General features: G+C 36.6%; 1 protein-coding gene across 10 annotated transcripts in view; it reads left to right on the top strand.

The window, feature by feature from the left end:
- ZMYM2 (zinc finger MYM-type containing 2) overlaps positions 1-23,791 on the top strand; it is an 87,354-nt gene that overhangs the window by 22,403 nt on the left and 41,160 nt on the right. For 8 of the 10 annotated variants that reach the window (XM_088050970.1, XM_088050969.1, XM_088050964.1 and 5 more), the window contains 5 exons: positions 3,479-3,764; positions 6,605-6,770; positions 7,502-7,714; positions 21,307-21,457; positions 22,210-22,325. In XM_088050970.1, the coding sequence (XP_087907096.1) occupies positions 3,479-3,764; positions 6,605-6,770; positions 7,502-7,714; positions 21,307-21,457; positions 22,210-22,325 (932 nt within the window). The remainder of the gene's footprint in view (positions 1-3,478; positions 3,765-6,604; positions 6,771-7,501; positions 7,715-21,306; positions 21,458-22,209; positions 22,326-23,791) is intronic. The other 2 variants (XM_014251122.2, XM_088050967.1) reach the window with 1 other exon arrangement.

Genomic DNA, 23,791 nt, shown 5'->3' with positions numbered 1-23,791 from the left:
CATTTCTGTCTTGTACGGAGGACCTCAGAGCTAGATACAGTATTCCATGTGAGGTCTCAGCAGAGCAGAGAAGAGGGACAGAATCACCACAGACCAGGATATGAGTGACTTTTTGGTCTGTAAGCACAGGTTGCTGGCTCATGTCCAATTTTCCATCTACCAGTCCCCCACAGTCCTTCTCCACAGGGCTGCCCTCAATCCATTCAGCCCCCAGTTTGTACTGATATTGAGGATTGCCCTGAGTGATATTGCACTTGGCCTTGTTGAGCTCTCAGTTTTCCATGGGCTCATTCATCCAGGCTGTCAAGATCCGTCTGGATGGCATACTATCCCCTCTGGTTTGTCAGTTGCACCATTCAGCCTGGTATCACCAGTAAACTTGCTGGAGAGCTGCTTAATCTCACTCTCTGTATTGCTGAAAAAAAATAATATCAGTCCTGGTACAGATTTGAGGGACACAGCTTGTTACTGGTTTCCGCTTAGACATTGAACCATGAACTGTAATTCTTGGGGTGCAGTCATCCAGCCAATTCCTTATCCATCAAATATATGTGTCTCTGATTCAGCAGCAAGAACATTGTGGGGAACGTCTTGGGAGAGGTCCAGGTAGATGAAGTCCATGTAGATGTACTTTGGAGTGGAATTCAGGTTTTGTTTCTCTCAATGGAATCTAGTTTTTGTGCTTCAGAAATGCTCCAGAGAAACAGCCAATGCCTAGTAAATTGAGGATGCCGTTTACAATTGCCCTGACCTGAACCAGGTTATTAATGCAAATGTATGTAGCTCAATATGTTTCAAGAGCTGCATGCCTCTGTAAAACTTCAGTACTGTCTTCTTCCCTACCTCTGCCCCAAGTTGTACTGACACACTTTTTCAGCTTTTTAAAAAAGATAAAATTTTTGCAAGATGACTCTGCAAATAAATGGTATAAATGACAGGAAAGAATTATTTTAAAGCACTTTGGAGCAGGAATGAGCAAGAAAGAAGGGGAGCAACCTGAAAAGCCGCAACATTAAGAAGTAGTTGAACATGAAACTGTATAGTCTCATAAACTTGGCCATTACAGAATTGCAGGTAGGAACCTGAAGGATGAAGACATAAGGCAGTGAGGTATGAAAACTCACCAGGAATTAACTAAGAAAGTGTGATACACCTCAGTTCAAGGACATGAAAACTGGATTTTACCGATTCTTTGTAGAGAGCTTAAAGCGAAGGAGATAACATGGCTGATAAGTGTGATGTGAAGAAAAGGCATAATATAAAATTGCCTTTTCTTAAAGGCATTTCTAGATAATAATATTCGTAAAAATACCCATAAAAAGGGGTATCTATGAAACTGGGATATGGAAAAAGTAAAAGAAAATGTTTTATATGTTCTTCTGGTATGTTTGTGGAAGAAGAAATGCAACAAAATACAGAGGAAGGTTATCTGAGGCCTTAAGAAAATAAGGAATAATTGAAATAACCTTAATGAGATATTACTACCTACCTTAATTAGGTATTAGTTGTGATGAAAGTTTTAAACCTAAATGAGTAGCAAACTCAAGTTTTCATGAGTGGCAGTTGAGTGCTATTGGAATTACAAGCAGATGTAGCTCTATAGCATGTGCTGTGCATTTCTGATGTGGTAAGAAATGTGCTTTCATTTGAAATCTAAAAGATGAGAATAATAAAATGAAAAATAAAAAATAAAAGATGAGAATCTCAAAATGTTTCAGGATGTTAAGGTTCTACCAGGATATTAGTATATTAGAAGTAGTAGAAGTATAAAAAAGTTTGAAGAGGGCACTTGATTTTAATTCTAAACACTCTGGTAGCTTGTCTTAGTTTGTCAGTAAGGATATTCATGCCTTTAAAGAGAAACATCTTCAATGCTTTAAAGAAAAATGTGTTTTGTTTTGTGTCCTTTTCCCATCACCTCTTAATTGCAGCTCTTCTATTTACCCTCAAGCACTACAACAGGTAAATTTCTAGCTTGTCTTAAATGCCTGAGTAGTAGGACATCCTTGACAGCTAAAAAATCACACCAGAAAATTATCTTATACCTGCTAAGGAATGTATGTTGTTTCTTGTACTAACAAGTGATTTTGGAACTTTGTCCCTAAATGGATTTTAAAGCTATGCATCAGAATATGTTGTTAATAAAATCCTTTGGGGAAAGAAAGAAATGCAGAAAAATAGGAGGAAAGGGTTCCTTCTATTTAATGAAAGATTATGGACCAAAATAATGTCCTTTAAGAATAAGGTATGGGCAGATGGTCATGTCTGTAGGTTAATGCTTTTGTTATCTGAAGTCATAGAATTTAAAATAATCTTTCTTATATTTGGGTATTGGTTGTAATAACACTCCAGAAATACTCTGAATCACTGCAGTAGGACATTCAAGGCTGGGTAAGTCCCAAGTGCTGTCACAGTATTTGGTATAACTGCCACACACACTATTGAAAATTTGTGCAAATGTTTTTTATAGTGCAAAATTGATTCTATTCAGTTTTAATTCATGCTTAAGGAATGTATTAGAAGTGACAGCCTTCAGAAGGTAAACATTTCTAAATTCTGACGACAATCACTTTAAATGAAAGCTTAAATTCGAGAGAAAAGCATAGAAATGACATTTTGTTTGGGGATTTCTTCCCCCCTCCACCAGAACTGTATCTTCTGCTCCAGACCAAGATCAGGAGGATGTAATTTAACAAACAATCTTTATAGATGTATTTCTTTCAGGAAAAATGTTCTGCTTATATTCTTGTTATGTGAGTTACACATATAGGAGGTTGTGCTACAAAAGATTGGGCAAAGATGACTTTGTACCGTGGTAGTTTATTTTCCAAAAATACAGAATGAAAACTGGAGTTGGAAACATGGGGACATGGATCTACGTACTGCCAGAAGTTAACAAAATATTGTTTTCTAGGTTCATTGATTTCTACTGAGGAAGACATATCCCTCATGACTTTGTACGTTCACTGCTACACAGTATAGTTCTCTGGCTGCAGCCTGGACTAGGAGCCAGTTCTAGGGTTTATCACCGAGGCTGCACACGTTATGCTTGTTAAAGCTTTAGAACAAAATAACTAAAGAAAATTTCAGATCTAAATTTACAGAGTTTGTCTCAAACATTGATTTAGAAATTCTGTGTTGTCTGTTGGTCTCTTTTTTTTTAATTGCAGTTTTCTTTGTCTGAAGATAAGATTGCCAACTTGCAATTTCAGTGCAAGTGAATTGAAATCTACAAATCCTGTTACTAGATGTAGGTTGGGGCCATCAAGAAATTTGTCCATGTTTTGAAGCTTTATAGCAATGGAGAGTGGTACCATCAAACAGGATTTTTTACAATAAACCTGAATTTAAAATATCTTTCTTCTGTGGTGATTCCCACAGAAAAATTATTTCATGGTCATACATCCATGAATACTGTTCTGTACATTACATATGTGTCTCTTGATTTACCTGTCTGTTTGGATTTTTTGTCTTGAAGATTCTTGGATATCCCAGTCAGCTTCCTTTCCTAGGAATCAGAAGCAACCAGGTGTGGATTCCTTGTCACCTGTAGCATCACTTCCTAAGCAAATTTTCCAGCCTTCTGCCCAGCAGCAGCCTTCTAAGCAGGTTAAAGTCACATGTGCAAACTGCAAAAAGCCTTTACAAAAGGGACAGACTGCGTATCAGCGGAAAGGATCAGCTCACCTTTTCTGTTCCACTAGCTGCCTCTCATCGTTTTCACACAAACCCACTCCAAAGAAACTTTGTGTCATGTGCAGAAAGTGAGTTTATTTTGTTTTACTCCATCACCTAAATTCAGTGCTACTTAAGATTCTTAAGCATGCATAAGCGTTGCTCCATTAATGATATAAAAATCTGACTATAGAAGTGCTTTATATTGCTTTAGTGTTTGGAAATGTTGAATTCACTGTGTCTAACAAAATAGTACCAGCTTTTGAATACAGAGTATGGGATATTGTTTTGTTGAAAGCCGATACATTAGAAAGAACTGATGCTATTTTTTTTTAAAGACAAGGTGTCCAAGTTGTGGCATACCTTGTGACAAGATATACTTCTATGAAGTCCTTTATGGAAAAAAGTGGACCATGTGTTGGATAGAAAGCACTTACTTTGATAGATGAACATGTAAAATCAAGAGGCTATAAAAGGATGAGAGAGTCATACTTGCAAGAAGCTGGAAGAAACATGGGAGTTCTTCCACTCTTGGTCATACGGGGATAGGAAAAGCCTTAGATTTTCCCTGTAAGTGGGGCAACTGGCAGTTCTGTAGCTGAAGATAAGTGGGCAGTACAGAGGGAGTAACAAGCATAGCTATAAGTGCCTTATTCTAAATTACTAATTAGGTTTAAGTTGTAGTTTTACATGATTTGCCATACTTGAAAGTGCCAAAGAGAAGTCTTCTGTAATTGTTTTCTTGTAATGTTAAGTGTACAGACGGACTGTACTGTCTTTCTTTCAGTGAACGGTGTCCTGAGCTTTTGTACTTTTTCATATTCTCAGTCTGGTACATGCTGCAATGACACTGGTTAAAGGATGAATTTTTGCTGAACTAAAGAAGGCTTGCAATAAAGACTGCCTTTGTTAGTGTGTGCTCCAGAGAGTGTGGTCTTTGCTCAATCACAGATTTAAACCAGTGAAAAAAACCTTTTATATCACTGTCCAGTGTGCTGGATTAATGGCTAATTCAGATGCAAGCTATTGGTCTTTTTTTTTTCCTTTGGGACTCAGTAAAAATAACCTGTAGGAAACATTGATATATCCTGCATATTCATACCTTAGTATCCTGCAAACCTAGAAAATGTAAATTATTCTAGCTTTTTTAAAATAGGTGTAAGAGCTCAAATTTTCTGAATCCTCCTGTCTACAGGGCTAGTTAAAAGTAATCTTTGCTTTTTTATTGGCTTATGTGTTTATACACTATTATGTTTGTAGACATAATCTGGTGACTACCATATTCAGCTAGTTGTATGATCTGTCAAGATGAAGATTAGACAAATCTTTTCTGACTGAAATCATGGCTAGAGCCATGCTCACTTGCCACTTTGGAGATAGCTAAGCTGTGTATTGCAAGAGACTACGTACAAAACTGTCCTAAATGAAGAGGCTTTGTTTTTGAGTTATGAGGAAAACACCTTATTTCTAGCTTTTGAGGTTAAAAAGGATCTTTGTGGAGTCACCTTTGACAATTTTTGAGGTGATGTTAGTCTTTGCTTTTTCACCACTATGAAGTTTTTACTCAATCACAGTGAAACAGAAATTAGTATATGTACTAAATTGTTCCTCTGTGGCACTGTTCTTCTGTATAACCCAACAGAAAAACTCAAAATTCCTAGGTATCTTATTATGAATCCCTTTTCTTGCATTCCTCTGAGCTCTTCTGTAGCTACATAAATAGCAAGCTCTTCAGGGCAGGAGCTCTGCTCTGCCTTTGTTTTGCAGAACAGGAATGATAGCACTCCCTGACACAAAGCTTAGTAGTTCTCCAAAGGGTAAGTCACACTCTGCTGACTTCCACTTGATGGAAGAAGGCAAACTTGCAAGTGTCTGTAGTGGGGCTGTACAAGTTTATTTTCAAGAAAGTGTGTTGAGGGACACTTTACATTTTCCCTGCTTTCCCTTTGTTTTTTAGTTTTAAAGCTTATAGGTATGAGTGTGTGGGGCATGTGTTTTCCAACTGGTGATTCAGATGTGCCTAATCAGTTTTTTTCTATCTACTGCCCAATAGCGTTTCCTATATGTCAAGAATACATTTTAGATTTCTGTGGGGTTTTTTTGCTTGGAAGGCAAAGGAGAGGAGGCTTTTATTTCCTCTCCTTATTTCTTTTAATATATGGTGTGTATTAGTTTGGGTTAGTGTAAGTCTGATTAGAACAAGGTTTGTTGGATTTCATGTTACTTTTATTGGTGGTTTTCTGGTTTAAGACATTAAATTGGCACAGTTTCATGGGCAACTGCATGAACTGTTCAGATGCTTTGGAACTTTTTAAAGGAATGATGGAATTAACTTTTGTAAATTTTGACTGATAGAATTTCTAGGCATGCTTGTAGTGGAGTTCAAAGCTTTTTTGGTTGTTTATAGGTTTGAGAAATAGGAGAAAACAACTTTTTCTCTTCCTGTCCTGAGATAAATACTAGAAATGGTGGAGGTACCTATAAATAAAGACCATTTCTTTTTATTATAAATCTGAATTTTTCATATGGAACTTACATATAGCTTTTGTGTAAAAGGAAAGGCCATTATAAAATTGCTAGTTCAAATTTCCTGTGTTAGATTTTGTATAAAATTGAGTTTGCCATAACTACATCTAATGGTGCATTAATACTGCTTAGCTCTAGAATGATTTAAAGGGAAGAAATAACTCAAAGCTAAAGAAAAAAAATAGGGGTTTACACAGTAAAGACTTACTTACAGTAATTGTAAAAATATTATCAGACTTAGTATTCATCCTGTGACTAACAACTGTACACTAAAAAAACTGCTTTGAAATGTAAGCCTTGAAAGAAAGAATGAACTTCACATGTCACAAGGTTTTATTGTTTATATATTTATTTAGTATTTATACATAAGCACATGCATTTTTGTTTTTGTTTTGTATTTCAGAGATATAACAACAATGAAAGGTACCATTGTTGCTCAAGTAGATTCAAGTGAGTCTTTCCAGGAGTTTTGCAGTACATCATGTTTATCCTTCTATGAAGATAAACAGAATCCCTCTAAAGGAGCCTTGAATAAATCAAGATGCACAATCTGTGGTAAACTAACTGAGGTCTGGTTGACTGTTTTTTGTCTTTCTCAAAAATGACATATTAATAGCTTATATACTGAAATACAATCACTGAAAAGAAGAAAATATGAAATCTTAAGTATTTGGAGATATTGGAAAATATTGAGGCTGATATTTGTTTCAGAAACCTGAAGTGCTTTTTGCTGATAATGTGTTCTATTAGGTACAGATTTTTGTAATTATAACTCAGATCTCTCACATAAAAGAATTGCTGATGAAAAAATGTCAAAATCCACCGTATTACCTATTTTTTTACTGTATGTTTTGAAAGGTAATGCAGATGGTTCTAGAGATCTGTGGAATAATTTTAAATTCTCGTGAATGCATGTATTTATTCTTGATGCCTTCTTGATTACTGAGACTAGCATAGTTCAGGCTACTGCTTTACACAGCATATTGTCTGGCCAATCTTCATATGCCAGGTTCTTTACCTGTAAATTGACCATTTTATAAAATCGCATAAATTGGCCTTCTGCTGTCATATGCAATTACTACATCCTTCCCTCTGGTCTCTCCTTCTAGGCTAAAGGGTAGATGAGTCCAAGAGTTTTCCTAGAACTTTGGAGACAATAGAAACATCCCTTTCTGTTTGTGTATTTCATGGTCATTTCAGGTTATAGTTATTTGAATGTAAGACTTCTGGCTGGTCTTCTAGTTTCAGGCAACTTTGTCATTGTCTAGTGATAGAATACTTTTTTATTTTTATTTTTTAGATTCGTCACGAAGTTAGCTTTAAAAATATGACTCATAAGCTGTGCAGTGATCATTGCTTCAATAGATACAGGATGGCAAATGGTTTAATAATGAATTGCTGTGAGCATTGTGGGGAGTATTTGCCCAGTAAAGGAGCTGGAAACAATGTCCTTACTATTGATGGTCAGCAGAAAAGATTCTGCTGTCAGAACTGCGTTGGTGAATACAAACAGGTAATGACTTCTTTACCTATAAATTAAAATTAAATAAACCTTAATAGTTTCTAAATTTATCCTGTTACTTATAGCATGGGTTTACTTCTCCTAAGAAGACATAAGTAACAATGACTTCTAAAAATGACATTAATGCTAGTGAGAAAAAAATCTGTAATGGACCTTTTTACTGTTTACTGGGGGTTTTTATATAAAAGCTCACTTATATGCAGTTGAAACATTAAAAAATATGCAGAAAATACAGATTGGACATTGCTGTGAGAAGGCTCTAACTGTTTACAGTTTGGCTGTGTACTTGCACTATGTCTCATTTCCATCATCACAATACAGGATTAAAAAAATTGTTACTTTCATCCTTCCATCTGTTAAATTTTGTGCTTTCATTTTATTTACTCGGTTTGTTTTTCATTTAAGACTGTTAAGATGATAGTAATTGTGTTTAAAAATAATTCCTAATCAAGAAATCTGATGCTGATGTCCCATACATTTTGCTGAGCCAGCTTAGCTCTGAACTTTTGCTAATGCTGGCGAGAAGGTTTAAATGTTAATCATAGTATTTATAGTATAATAGGATAGCTCTGAAATATTAAATATTTCAGGGGAGGATATAGAATATGGGGATTTGGGGAGTTCTATTATTTGGGTTCTTTTGCTTGGTATGTTCTGCCCTGAGTTTATTATGGGTAGTGTTCTGACAGTGCTGTTCTACTAGCAAGAAATTTGTTTTGAATTGCACACTTGAATATGTATGTGAGTGGCCCCAGTGCTGCACATTGCTTGGGGCTCATTCTTCATCTCTTCCCATTTTTAAAAAAGCAGTGGTCCAAGAGAAGAGGCATTGCAGTGCTGTGTTGTAAATTTCTTTAATGTTGCATCGTGTGCTTATATTTTCCCACTGGATGCTGAGCTCTGATGTTTGTGGAGATGGCCGTTCCTGTGTATGTGCTGTGTGTGAAGAGCAAAGCTGGAAACGTGCGTATGCAAACAGTCTAACTAGAAACGTAACATAAGCATTATTTTTTTGCCACAGTGGTACCAAAAGGGACAGGATAGGTTTTCAAGCTGCTAAAAACGTAGGCATGCCCAGAAGCCATGGAAAGACTTGGAAGAAACGTTGAATACTGTATGTTGAAGAAACAAAAGTGTGCAGGAGATTAACTTTGAACATGAGACATTTCCACACATCCAGTATAACTTACACTGCACATGGATTTATGAAATGAACATGGAATTTTGAGGTTGAATGATAAATTTGTACTTTAATGACAAAATACTTGCTGGCATACTGTTGTATTTTGTGTTTAGATATGTATTTGAAAATGAGAAGTAAGTTGTATGTTCTGGTTTAATTTAGGGAGGAGGAGCAGTTTGCAGTAGCAAGGATCTTCACAAGTAGTGTCAAGTTGGCGCATTATTGTGAGAACCTTTAAAATTCAGACATTGTTTCAGTTCATTCACATCTGACAGCAGATTTTACACAAGCCAGTTCCTAATTCCATTATCAAAATATGTGGTACTGTGCAATTATAATAGGCTATGAGAAACTTAATTTGAGTGTTGTGTGCATCTGTTTTGGAATGGTGATTAAGTGTAGTTCTTAACTGGTAGGTTTCAAATATTCACGGAGCGTGAGGAGTTCGTGTATTATTAAGAGAAGCTCTTAAGGGAAAGCCCTGCGTGACCAACCAAGTGGCTTTCTGTTAAGGAGTAACCACACCAGAGGACCTTATCCAGGGACTGTAGATTTTGTTTATCTGGAGTTTTGTAAAGCTTTTGACGTGGTCCCCCCACAATGTTCTTCTCTCCAAATTTGAAAGTGATGGATTCAACAGGTGGACTGTTAGATGTATTAGGAATTGGTTGGATGGTTGCATCCGGATGGCAGTGGTCAGTAGTTCAGAGTCCTGATAAACATTGGTGACAAGTGGTGTCCCTCAGGGGTCAGTATTTGTATGGGTTTTTTTTCATATCTTCATTAAGGAACAGACAAAGGCACCAAGTGCATCCACATCAAGTTTGCAAATGACACCAAGCTGAGGATGCAGTGGCACACCTGAATGATGCGATGCAATCCAGAGGGACTGGACAAGCTTGATGTGACTGCATGGGAATCTCAACCATTTCAAAGGCTTCAGAGAAGTCCAGATTAAGGATAAATACCAAGTTGCAAGGTGCTGCACCTAGCTTAGGACATCCTCCAGTTCCTATAAAGGCTGGGGAATTAAACAGATGGAGAGCAGAGAAGGACTTGGTGGTGCTGGTGGGTGAGAGGCTGGCCATGAGCTGTCAGTGTGCACTCCCAGCCCAGAAAGCCAAAGGTGTCCTGGGCTGCATCCAGAGCAGCGTGGGCAGCAGGGCCAGGGAGGGGATTCTGACCCTCTGCTCTGCTCAGACCCCACCTGCAGGGCTGCAGCAGCTCTGGGGTCCCAGCACAGGGAGGATGGGGACCTACTGGAGTTAGTACAGAGGGGGGACAGTGAGGGAGGGAGAACCTCTCCTATGAGGAAGAACTGAGAGAGTTGGGGTTGTTCAGTCTGGAAAGTAGAAGGCTTCAGGCTGACCTAATTGTGAGCTTCCAGTAACTGAAGGGAACTTACAGGAATGACAGGACAAGATTGTTTACAAGAGCACATAGTGATGGGACAAGGGGAAATGGGTTTAGATTTAAAGATATTAGGTTTAGATTAGATATTATGAAAAAATTTTTACAGGGTAGTGAGGCAGTGGAACATGTTGCCCAGAGAAATTGTGGAAGTGTTCAAGGCCAGGTTGAATGGTGCCCTGAGCAGCCTGGTCTAGTGGAAGGTGTCCCTGACAGAGGGAAAGGGGTTTGAAACTAGATGATCTTCCAACCCAGACCATTCTGTGGTTCTATGAGTATACGAAAATCAAACCATAAAAGTGGAAGTTCTTCTAGTGTATGCTATAGGTGTCCAAAGTTGCTCAGGACACAAATACTTGAGAATATTTAGTTGATATAATATTTAGGTTTGAAGTTTATTTAGGTGTTTTGAGTTGAGAAAGTTCAAGGAGTTCCGTTTTTTTTAGAAAAGAAGTTTAGACTGGAAAATGTCACTGACAACTCGGTGGGCCACTATTGGTAAATTATGGGTTGTTCTGTTCAGTTGTAACGGTGTTTCCTTGGAAATGACTAGATCTTGCTTTAAAGGAGAGCTGTGGAAGGAGAGATTTTGGGAGAGTCATTATTGCATACTGAAATAAACCTAATGAAAGAAATAAACACAAAAAAATTAATGTTATTTGATTCCTGCATTGTGTTGTACAACTGATTATTGTGTGTCACACAAGAGTTTTAGCAAATGTTTTCTTACAAAGAGTTGTAAAATAAATAGGTCTTGCTGGTATGAGTTTTGTATTAAGCAGTTTATATTGTAAATGTCATACACGTATCAATATTGCTATACATCTGTAGTAGTAATAAATGAAAACTCCTTATTACTTGTACCTATCTCTATACTTAATTACAATTTTTAAAAATAAATGTTACACTGATTTGAACACCTAATTTTTCAAAACTCATCATGGACTTTTTTTCATATTTTATTGGAATAAAAAAATTAAATTGTGGGTAATAAAAATTAGTGGCTCTCAAAACGACAAGTAATTAGATTACTGCAAGTAATCCATCTGCTGCAAAGGGTGTTTTTCCTCTGCTTTAGACTGTCCTGGGAATAAGAAAAAGTGTTATTCCTGGGATAGAGTAGTTTTTTTCTCAACTGTCTTATGTACCAGTTTCAGAACTTGCGTTAAAAATGAGACATACATAATCTTTAGTATTGCATTATGTATCTTGATTTTCTGAGACGTTGTTCTTTCTTTCCTAAAACTTGAAGTGATTGCAAAGCTTAGGTGTCTTTTAGTATTAAAAAGTTAAGAAAAATAATGATTTCTGAAATGGTTAAAAAGAATAATTAGGCACATTTTTTATAAATAACATTAACCAATGCTCACTGTAGTTATATGCAAGAGTAAGTTAATTTCTTTGACAAAACAGCCATTTGTGAAGACAGCTAAAGGCAAATCAAGGTTTTTAATAAAAGATAAAACAATGATAAAATAATTTCTCAAAAACTAAGTATGACAAAAAATAAGTATGACAATTTAGGTAAAATGTGAAAACAAAACTCTTATTGGAAGTGTTTAATCTATTTAAAACGTGAAGATTGCTATTATTGCTAGATTATACACTCTTAACAGTTGCACTGAGGTTCAAACTCTTCACGTATGGAGGGTCAAGAGGAACTTAAAGAATGACCCACAACAAAATAGAAAACTAAACAAAAGCACAGTAGAAGAGAATAAAATTATAGCTGGAGATATATATTCATATATATATTCATATATATATAAATTATATCTGTGAGCTGGCTAAAATTGTCTTTTATTTTACAAATACTGAAATACCTTATTTCTTGAACAGGTATTTTGTACAGTTAAAATGAAAATGTAGGCATTAAAAAAATTACTTCAGTGATTCACTTGAAAATTATCTGTGCAGTACATTGGACATAACCTCAAATTTGCCTGCCATAAAGATGTTCATCACATGCTGCACATACCTAGGTTATTTCAGTATTTTTGTTTCTGCTACTATTGAATGTTTTCTGTCTCCACACAGTTAGTTAACTTTCTTTTCAAAGTAGTTCCCCTGTTTGTGTCCTGGTTTGCTGGATTTTGCTACAGGCTTGACAACCTTGTTTTAAGAAACAAGTAGAATATCCTATTACTTTGTGACTTAACTTGTTCAACCAACCACGCCTTTTAATTTCAAGCTTTTCCAACTAAGCTAATGCAGCGTCTGTGTCTGCTTTAAAAAGTGTTTTACTTCTTGCTTGATCAGTCCATGGTGTTCTTGATTCTACCAAGAAAGTATTTAATGCCTTGCTGGTTAAAAATGTTCCTTTTCTTTTTTTACTTTGCTTCTGTAACTAAAGTTCTTCTTAAAATATGACCTGGGGTTGGCTTGCTTTGGGGGCTTCTTAAAGTGGTGGTCTTCATCTACTTCCAAAAAGGAGGATGGGGTGGGAAAGGAGCTCTAGATATTTCTTCAGAGGCTTTTTGATAGCTCTGGACTGAAGTGCTACTGAATAAATGCAAGCCAAACGAGTTTTTCTAGTTGGAGACAATGCTTGCATCATCTAATGAAAAATTTTTCAATACTGAATAAAAGTACATTTGGTTATTTGTTGATCAGATGAAGACTTAGTACTGAACATGCTTCAAGACTAACAAGGCTATGCCATGTCCCTAAGCTATTCACTTACAAGCAATAGAAAAAAACACCCTAGGCATTCGTGCTTCCTTGTTCACTTTCTGCTCCTTGCCAAGGAACTGCTTTTGTGAAACCTCTTAAACTCATTTGTCTATTTTATCACTCTGCAGGGGTTTAAGAGCCTTTACTGTATACAATAATAAGCATATCAGTTCTGCCGCTAACAATTAATTGCTTACATAGAGTTTGTACTTAGCCTCAAAAAGTGTATTGTTATCTACTGATTTAAATATCACCAATGTGATATTTAATATCACAAATGTGATAGAATGTCCTGTCACTTAACACTTCAGTGGAAGCATCTAGGGTTTTTGACTTTGTCTTGTCCCATGCAGTGTCTGGGTTTTTTTCTGTGCTTCTTTCCTATTAAGACAGCATGTCCTTCCTGTCTTCCTTTTTATCTTGATAATACAATGAACTACAAAATCTACCACTTCCTGCTGTTGTTACTGTTTTATAAACTCTCATTTCCAAGTGTCTGTTTCAAGAGTGAATACCTTTGACAAAGTCAGTAATTGTTAGAGTTGAACAGCCCACTTACATTGAAATGTTAGAAATACTTTTTCTGTTTTAAATTGTGGTCACTTTTAAGGAGAAGTTCTGTGGTTTCTGACAGATCAAACTGTGGTTTAATAGTGGAGTTTCTTCCTCATATAGTGAACCACTTCTGTTTAGTTCAGGTAATACTCAGTTTGGTTTTAAGTAATCTCTGATAATGCTGTTGTCTCATACTGTGCACAGTTCTACAAAGCTAGATGCTTTTTGTCCCATTTAACATGGTTAAAAGAAAGAAATCTTTATCAACCAAGACATAATTTCTTCTTTCTTCCTGCTTAGTTATATGGGGAGTTTTTTTGAGACCTCTTGGTGTTACGATACTAAGTTTCTTGGATCTGTGATGCAAATTGAGTCCTAGAAATTATACTGTTCTACCTTTTCTTTTGCTGTTTATTTAGTCCTGCTTTCTGGAACCATTTATTTTGCCATTTCTTCTTCAAATGTCTGTTTTCTAACCTTAGAATTTGCTGCTCTTCAATAAAAACTGTGTTACCAGATGCCTTAGACATCTGAATATAGTTTATCATAACTGTTCAGAATACTATTATGTAGATATTTTAGAAGAAAAAATTGATGGATCCATCAGAAATGGCTTTGTAGTTCTGAAGAAAACTACACAGGGCAGTCCAATCTGAGGTATGGTTTTTGTGGGAGCACAGGAGCTTCTTGGAAAGAAGAAGCAAGGAGGTGGCATGACTGGGTATCATAGTTACGATGGATATACGCACATCCATACACTGGTGTACCTGGAGTAATAACCTGGGTGGGGTTGAGGGGAAGAGAGAAAAGGCAGAACAGAAACAGCTGAAACATTCAGTTAATGTAGAAGTAACTTGCATTTTGAGGCAGGTATTTTCAGCTCTGCTTTTCTCAGAGACAGGAAGACAAGTGTTTTGAGAGTGGAAACAAAACCAGTAAAAAGACACAACACTGGCAGTTGGAGATGCCAAGGAAAAGTACTGGACAAGTTATCTATCTCACTGTTTGTAGAGTTCAGCTGATGCAATGTAAACATAAATCACTTGCTGTTCAAGGCCCACAGAAGCAATAGCTTTATCTTCTGCTTTTAGGACTTGGGCAAATGCTTTTGAGGAAGAGTTTACAGTTGTTACTCATGGTGGAGAGGTTATTTGGATGCATTATTTTAGGAGTAAATAAATTATACAGTTTCTTCTTTCTTTGCTGTTACAGACTCTGCTGATACCTGTTTCTTTTCTTAGACATGCATGTTGCCTCTGGATTCATCAGGCCATCCTTTCAAATGAATCTGAAGTAGTTTAGCAACTGTTTTCTTGATTACCTTCCTTAGGGATCTCTGTTATCATAGAATTCCATGTAGCAAATGTATCTGCTTTTCTGCTTACAGAAAATGTTGTCTTCTTTCTTTTTTTCTTTTTGAACACAGTACTATGTTTCTGTCCTGGAATTTCCTGGTGTTTTTCTTAATTCTAATCCAAACCTCTTATTCCATAAAGCTACCAGGAAGGTTAGCCTGGATTGAGAAGTATTTAACAACCTGTTTTACTGTGGAGTTTTAACTACAAAGCATTTCCTTTAACTGGAAGCAAATCTTTGGGCTACTACATAGCATTGTAGCAATCAGCTGCTGTTCTGATATTTTCTGGTAACTGGCCCTTGTATGGGAGAAGTTGTAGCAAGAATGCTCTCTTACACTGTGAGTTTGTCCTTCATAATGCTCTCTTAGCCTCGTCAAGGCAGATGAAGCAGATGGTAGTGCTTTTTTTTTCAGTCAGGAATGAAAGTGTCTAGCACAGATGCCTAGATTCAAGGCAGTAATGGCTTTATTGAAGTACTTTTGCAGCTAGAAGGTTGAAGAACAGAGCCTTTCATTAGTTTCAGTTGCTAACAGAAATGAGGATTCTAATATGCCCTGAAGTTATGGTATTGCTCTGACATTTATTTTGGAGTTTGATTTTTATTCTTGGTGTATGATATATGTAACAAGTGCTGTACACTTCAGCTTATGTGATCCTTTCAGTAAGATATAAAGGAAGGTCAAGATTCCTTCTAAAACAATAGTTGCTTTTAGTGGCAAGAATCCTCAAAAACCCTCTAAGTGAATTTTATTTCCAAGAATTAGTATTTTTGTTGAAACAATTCTGGAATATGTCACATTCATCTGCTTCATCTTGCATTTTGATAGCTGCTTTTGTAGTTGCCCATTTGAGTTGAACACTATCCTAGTGAACGGAAGGAATATTTGAAATGTATCTAGAACTAGTGACTTGCAAGAGTTTTCATATCACATTGTTTAATGTCTGTTATTTCTCATGAGATACCTATCATGAAATAGACCTAGAATTAAGTCTGTAATGTACAAACAAGTCATGAAAGAATAAATTAGTTTAGAATGAAATATAATGAGAGGAATATTCAGGTTTCTTTATCAATCATAGACTTTAGGCTTTGCAAGAGGTCAAACATGCAATGAGATCTAGCTAAAATTACATTATCTCAGTGCAGATTCTAGGTGGAGTAGTGAAGGAGAGGTGTAGTCAGACTACTGTGCTTCCCCTCAGAGGGCACTGGGCCTTTATTCTCTTGAAATTTCACTTCAGGATTAGTTTAGTTTATTTGTATTGAGAAATTGATACTGCTTTCTTTACTAATTTGGTTGTGTTTTAACTTCCATTTTACTTGAAATTACAGTCCGTGAATGCATGTAGATGCATAGGATGCTGTAGATGTGAATTTGCACATGGGAGGAAAATGACTGATGATTTCTCTAGCACATTGGTTTTGTGTTATTTTCATCTTTGGAGGAAACTTGAAGTTGAGGCTAGTTTGACTGGGCAGGTTTTGTCGAGGCATTTTTCTCTACTGTTGAAATATTACGGGGAGCACAAGATGAAGCTAATACTTTATCTGAAATGGAAGATAATTGCCAGGAAAGCAGCTTTGGAGAAGAAGACTTTGGTGTCCTAGTGGAGAAACTGAACTGGGATTAGGAGTGTGTCCTTGCAGCAGAGATGGCCAGCTGGGTGCTGTGTTGTCTCCTAAAATACCTAACCTCTGGAGGTCATCTTGTCCACCCCCAGCTCAAAGAGGGTCACCTGGAGCAGGCCCTTCAGGACCACACCCATTTGAGTTTTTGAATATCCCCAAGGATGGGGACTCCCCAGCTTGTGTGGGCGACCTATTGCTATATTAACAGGACTGCAGCCAGCAGGACAGAGGAGGTGATTTTAGTGCCCCATGCTTTCTCCCCATCCTTCTGTTCTTGAGACTGCATCTGGAGTACAATGACCAGTTTTGGATTTGACAGAATGAGAGGCATTGTCATAATGATGGAAGTTCAGTGGAGAGCTATCAAGATACTTAGATGTCTGGAGTACCTGACATTGTAGGACAGGCTTAGGAGTGGTTACTTTGTTCAGCCCTGAGAAGCGTAAAGGAGGATGAGTGATCTAATGGGAGGAGACAGAAGACAAAGTTGACCTCTAAGATGAGTTGCATAGTGGAAGGAATAAAGGCAAGAGACACAATTTGAAAACAAGGGGAAACTTATATAAGGACAAAGGTGGTTTGGTTTTGGTTTTTATTGTTGTAGTTTGTTTGATTTTTGTGTGTTTTGGTTTGGTTTTTTCCTCCTATAAGGATGGTAAAATCCTCCTGAGGGGTTTTGGAGTGCTTGTCCTTGGAGATGCTCAGATTTGACTGGACAAGATCCCAAGCAAGCAAACACCTTTGGACCTGCTTTGTGCAGGAGGCTGCACTTGACCTCCGGAGGTCTCCTCCAGTCCATACGATTCTGTGATTTTGCTCTTCTTAATCAAAGAAGGAAGGAGTGATGTTTAAAATAAAGACTCAGGAAGTTTTGCAATTTTTGCTCTTTACTTGGTCACTAGTGAAGATTTTTGTATTTTGTTCTGGTTTTCTTCTGCCAGTGAAGAACATCTGTGTCCTGCCATAAACTATCAACAACATTGACACAGCTTTATGTTTTCCTTAATTTCTTTTCTAAACACTTACTCTTCCTTTGAGGATGGTTAAAATATTAAATTAAATGTGTTCTGTAGTAAGAACCTGAGAAAGCTGTTACAGTTCTCATCAGGGATTGAAACTCTTGCAGTGATGTCAGTGGGTGTGCATGGAAGAGTAAGACCAGGGCAGGAATTTAGGATATTTTCCTCTGAGCATTCTCTCACCTTCTGACTCTCTAGAGGTCAGGGCATCCCTTGAACTTGATGCAATGTTCCTGTATGCTATTTTTGGCAAACCTCTCTAATCAGTGCTTGTCCAGTCTCCTTGTGAATGCATACAGTTTTTCCATCCATGACTACCTCTGCTAAGAGGTTCTGCTGTTCATTACATGAAGAGCTGTCTCCCGTTTATTTTCAAATTTGTTGATATTCATATGATTTTGCATAGTTGTTAATATTAGAAAATACACTGAGCAGTTGATCCATAGTACCCTACATAGTACCATTTTTGGTTCTGTCATTATTCTCCTAAGCTATCTTGTTGCCAGGCCAAAAGTCCTTAACTCATAAGAATGCTCTTTGATCCTCTGTATTACTGTAACTTTCCTTAATTTTAGTGAATCTTCTGTTTGTTTATGGCAGCTAGAAGGGTACTTCGAGAGAAAGGATTCTCAAATGTTATTTTTTTCTGGAGAATGACGTTAATACTGCAGAGTCTTAAAGGTGAAAGAGATTATGTTGTGAGGAATTTTAGAGTAGTGTAATGTAGGTTAGCTGAGAAACTTGATAGTCTCATCTGGAAATTTAACATGAACAGAAAAAAATTCTTGGTTTGCATTATGTGTTCATTATATTCAAAAACATTAGAGATACAGTGAGGCTCTCTGTTGATGTTGTCAATGGAGGAAGTCGTTGAATTAGACTGTTAAAAAATAAATGTTTGAGACACATGTATAATACTGGTTGAATACTTTCAGGTATGCATTAATTTTTTAATAATAGTGTGGTACTTCTTGGGGTTTTTTGAATGGTTTTAATATTTGAACTTGGAAGTTTAGGGAGTGCTAGAAAGAGTAATAAAAATGCAAGAAAGGTGTTTAGCTTGAGGGAGATGATGATTGCCACATTTTAGGAGTGATACATTTAAAGAAGGTTTGGGCCTTCTAATTTTCTTCTACCATGCCCTGTCTTCACTTGTGTAACAATATGTTTAAATTTCTAATAATGCAGAAATGCTGAAGCATTCTTTTTAGTTGTTATTAGAAGAATAAAATGAGAGTTTTGTTATTACAGCTTTGCTCCTACCCACTGAATCTTCTGCACAGTTGGTGTGTTTTTTGGAAATTTTTATTCCTTGTAGTATTGATAAATTAGATCTAGGTTTGCTAAATTATTACAAGACAGCAATAAAAAAAAATTCTCGCTTTTAAATCTGGAAGGGATGGGGTGAAGTCACTAAACAACTTTCAAGATGTATGAAATTCAGAAATGATTGACATGCTGTCGCACTGTTCTTTATGTGTATGGTCCTTTCTTGATAACACCTAAATGATGAAGTATTTGAGATGCTGGTTAGCAAAAGCTATTTCTGCTTTCAAGGAATTTTTGTAGAAACATGTAGTTTGCTGACAATGAATTTTTTTTCCATAATGCCCTATATATTCATTTATTAAAACTATAAATTCATTTATTAAAATTTTCATCTTGCTGTCTCTTGAAGCCACTGTATCCTTGGTTGGATTTCTGTTTTGGGTATGGAACTTGTGAAAGTTTCATTTGCCTGTGCATTGTTTTCTGATTATATTGTTGAATACTCTCAATTGTTAGCCAGCATGTTTGCATCAATGCTTCTAGATTTTCATTTTGGTTTATTCTGGATCTACCAAGGCTATTTATGCAAGCAGATTTTTTTATGGTGTTTATCCATTAAGCACGTTCCAAGAAATCAAGTCCTTTGTAAATTGTAGCCTCCTGTATTATTAGTAATATAACTCAGAATTTTTTTTTTATGCTTTGCTTTTGTTTCTTAGCCTGCCAGAGGAGATGAATGTATAGCAGCGGAGTAGCTCCAACTCACAGAACAATATAGCTACTACATTTTGGTCTTGTATTACATGTGAATTTTGTCAATATTGTGGCTGATTAGGAAGATAATGATGTCCCAAGTAACATGTTCAAAGGCAAATGGAAAAAAATTAAAATAATAGGAAATATCCCAGAGTCGTATTTTATACTCTCTTCTAGGTAGGAGTTTGATATCTTGACAGGTACTCCTTTTTGGAGGAAATCCCTAGCAAAGGTTTCATGAAAACAGCATGTGGAAATTTTGAAGCTGTGTAGAAATTTTACTGGTCTCTGCAAGGTGCTACTTTAAATTTCTGTCACAGGCATGTGGATTTGTATGTTTTTGTGTGGATGCTCTTAGTATAGGAAAGATGACATTATAAACCCATAAATTTCTTCTCTAGCTGTCTGTAAGCCTGCATTTAACTAGTCTTCAAATTTGGGTACTGAAAAATGGGAAGAGCAAAGATACCCTCTGAAGCTTGTCTCACTCCGAGCAAAGTGAAGCACCTATGAAACAAGCTTTGCCTTTTCTTGCCCTTTGCATCATTGAGAATAGGGAAAGCGGGAGAGAGTGCCAAAATAATTTCTTTAGAGGGGAAGAGATGTTAAGTGTCTGTGTGATGATTTTCTAATACTTAATAAGGTGAGAGTCTGTCTTGTAGGAGGCCCATCATTTTTGATGAGGAATTTTCTTTATCACTGTCGAAACTATGATACTATTTCTATGGGCAGAGAAGGTGTCTAGATATTTTTTTCTGAAACTTGCTTTATTGTGCTTGAGCTACTTGCTTAACACTGGCATATGTAATACACGTAGCACATCAGAATTACTGATTTTGTATGTTGACGATGTCATTGGTATTTCTGCTCTGTGTAGCTCTTTCTGTGCTTTTTATAGAACGTTTGTTCCATTCTGTGGAAAACTGTTGATGGACTGACTGCTGTGTTGAGAGATGTCAAAATCGAGTCTGTTATCAGGTTCATGGAGTCACAGTTCAGCATAGAAACTCTGCAGTGTGTTCCTCCTGCCTGGAGGATTGGAGATACAATTTTTTTATAGCCCCGAAGTTTATTAATTCTTCATAACTTCTTTGCTGTGCAGGTGACTGCACAATGGAACAGATGGCCCAGAGAAGTTAGGGAGTCTCCCTCATTGGAGATATTCATGAACCATCTGGGATGCAGTCCTGTTCAATGTGCTCTAGGAAGACCCTGCTTGAACAGGGAAGTTGGACCAAAGGTCTTTTCTAAGCTTACCCATTCTGTGAAGCACATTAGCCATGTCAGATTCCTGTTCCTTTTCTTACAACCATTGTCCCATCAACAAGGAGAGAGGAATAGATTTTTTTTCAAACTCTTCAACTCAGCACTACTTGTTGCATACTCTTACCACAGTTCAGTTTGCAGACAGTGGGATTTGGGATGGAATTGGGATGTTTTGGTTGGAGTTTTTTGAAGGGGTGTGTGTGTGTCTTTACACAGAATGTTAGTTTTAGCTGGCTTTTTCCCAGGAGTAAAAGACTCGCCCATAGTGCTGAATGCTCTTTAGAGGATGATGAGGGGAGTTAATACAGGCAGGATCTGATGAGGAAGCAGATGACAGAAATAAAACTTTTTTTGTTTTCTTTGTGGTTTTTGGTGGGGTTTTTTTTTGTTTTTGACCATAATTTAAGTCAAAAGCTAAGCATAGTTTTAACTAACACATTCTTTTGCTTTGTTTTACGTTTTAGAAATGTGGCCAATTAACATCTTGTACTGGCTGCAGAGCTCAGTGCAGTTTTTTTCACATGACTCAGTGCATAGGACCTAATGGATATATGGAGCCATACTGCTCAACTGCATGCATGAACACACACAAATCAAAATATGCTAAATCACAAAGTAAGTGAAAAGGGTGATGGGTTTTCATCACTGCTAAGAGTAGACTTTTAAAAAAGTTTGAACACTGGGGGTGGGTGTGTTTATTTTACAGTTAGTCTGTGCAGATGTGACTTTATAGTTTTTAACTTCATTAAAAAGACAAAAACATCTTATGTTGAACACCAGTAAATGGACCTGTGAGGATTAATTTTCCTCACTGGCCTTTTTTTGTGACATCAGAAAGACTTTTCAACTGTCTTAAGGCTTCCTGTGAAAAAAATGCTAGAGCATAGTGTGCTCTGATGTGTCACAGGATGATAATGCAGGTTTTTTGCATATGAATTCATATTCTCTCAATTCTCATGTGAATCCCACCCTGGAATTTTTTTTTTTTTTTTTTTTTCCAGTCAAGCAGGAGATGGATAAGGAGGGAGGTAGTTAGAATGCATATAGATATTCTCTAGGTGAAGTTTTTGATCCAGTAAATGAAACATGTGTTCTTCAGTATGCAAAGCAGATCTCAACTTGAAGTTGAAAATGCTCCAGTGAATTTTATGGAAGAAGGTGTCTTCATATTTAGTACTAATCTTTAGTGAAAGTACTTATCTAAACTTCTGTAATTTCTTTTGTTTTGTGTGAATTGTAGAAGCTGACTGGAAAACAGACTAATCTTAGTTTTCTACATTAAAACCTGAAAAGGGCTCACCTGTAATACTCATTTTTTTCCTATTATTTTCTGTTTATTTTGTTTGTAAACTACATTTTTCTTTTAGGTATGGAAATTATTTGCCACTTTTGTAAGCGAAACTCTTTACCTCAATATCAAGCCACAATGCCTGATGGAAAACTGTACAACTTTTGCAGTTCCAGTTGTGTAGCTAAATTTCAGGTTAGCTGTTGTGTTAAATCTTTTCCTCCCTAAATATTTGTGTGCCTATGTTTGTGTTAAGTATTTGAATATTAAACTAACTTGCTTGTATATACGTGCTTGAGAGTTATAATTAATGCAGTAGGTGTTCCTGGCTCATAACAATTTCAGTGATCAAAGTGCTGTTTCATAATGATAACACTAGCAGCTGTCTTAAACTTATAAAATTGGATAATAATCAATTTCTGCTTTTTATTAGAAAACACAAAGCTGTATCACTGCTCATCTTATTTTTACCACCTTAGCCTCTTCATGGATGCGAGCCTTGTTGTTTTGCATTGAAGATTAACAAATTTAGCCTCTTTTGTACTAAACACAATAACAAAATTCTCATTTTCAATGTGTAACTAACAAAGAATTGCCATGGAGAAAAGTGATTCCTTCTGAAGTCAAAGATTAGAGCCTCAGCCATTTCATTTATGGACAAAACTTGCTGTTAAAATTATGGCCAGAAACTTGGGGTTGCAGGGCTGATGACATGCACTCTGAATGAGGCTGCTCTGCTTGTTGAAAATGTCATATTATTAGTATGAATTAAGGTTAAAGCATAAGTGAAATGTGTCACAGACATTAGTCTCTTGGTGATCAAAGGATATTTTTAAAGACTATGTTTCAATTTTTGTATGTAAAAATATTTTTCTGAGATTTGTGATGGATAATTGGTAATTGTTTCCTCATGTGTTGTTGAAGAGTTACACCCGCACAGGGTTTTCCCATTTATCATTGAACTTTGCTGTTTTCTGTCAACTGGACAGCAAATTGGTTTTCTTTAATATACCCTGGGTAGGAGTCTATCATGTAGCCATGGTCTGTGTTTCCATCACAATCAGTTTGGTAGGTGTCTGTCAGTGGAACTGATTAACAAAATACTGTGTATTGTTAGTATGTAATGATAGACCTGTAATACTTCTTGCAAGCTCATTTAAGATCTATTTTAATGTATATAATTTTACAATTAATTGCATCCCCAAGAGCTCTCGGAACAAGTACAGCCAGGTAATGACAAATTCAACCTGGGCCTTCTTGGATTTGCACATAAGTCAACATTAAGCAACATTATTGAATAGAACTGCCAGATCATTTAATGCTGGTTGTGGGTTTGTGGTCTCACCGAGTCCTAGTGCTCGTGCTTCTATTGCAGTCTCAGTGCTGTATGTAGATCTCCTGTCAGTCTTACAGTGGAGTTGAATTGAAGCAGCCTTGCAGTCTCTGAGTTCTCAGTAAAGACCAAGAATGAGTAGGTTGTCACTTGCTTACAGTTTGCTCAGCCAGCACTGTTGGATTTTAACTTTTGATAGTTTTTGTATAGTCATGTATAGAAGAATAAAATGTATTCACCATAAGGCTAGAGTTCAGTGTATGAGAACAGCTTCTTTGTTCTATTCATTCAGTATTCCACCCATCTATATAGGTGGAAAGGATGGTAT

The sequence above is a fragment of the Pseudopodoces humilis genome, chromosome 2 (assembly GCF_049639895.1).
Source record: "Pseudopodoces humilis isolate 2021_Gansu_Grassland_sample_001 chromosome 2, ASM4963989v1, whole genome shotgun sequence".
Lineage (NCBI taxonomy): Eukaryota > Metazoa > Chordata > Aves > Passeriformes > Paridae > Pseudopodoces > Pseudopodoces humilis.
This window is presented reverse-complemented; position numbering and strand designations above follow the sequence as displayed.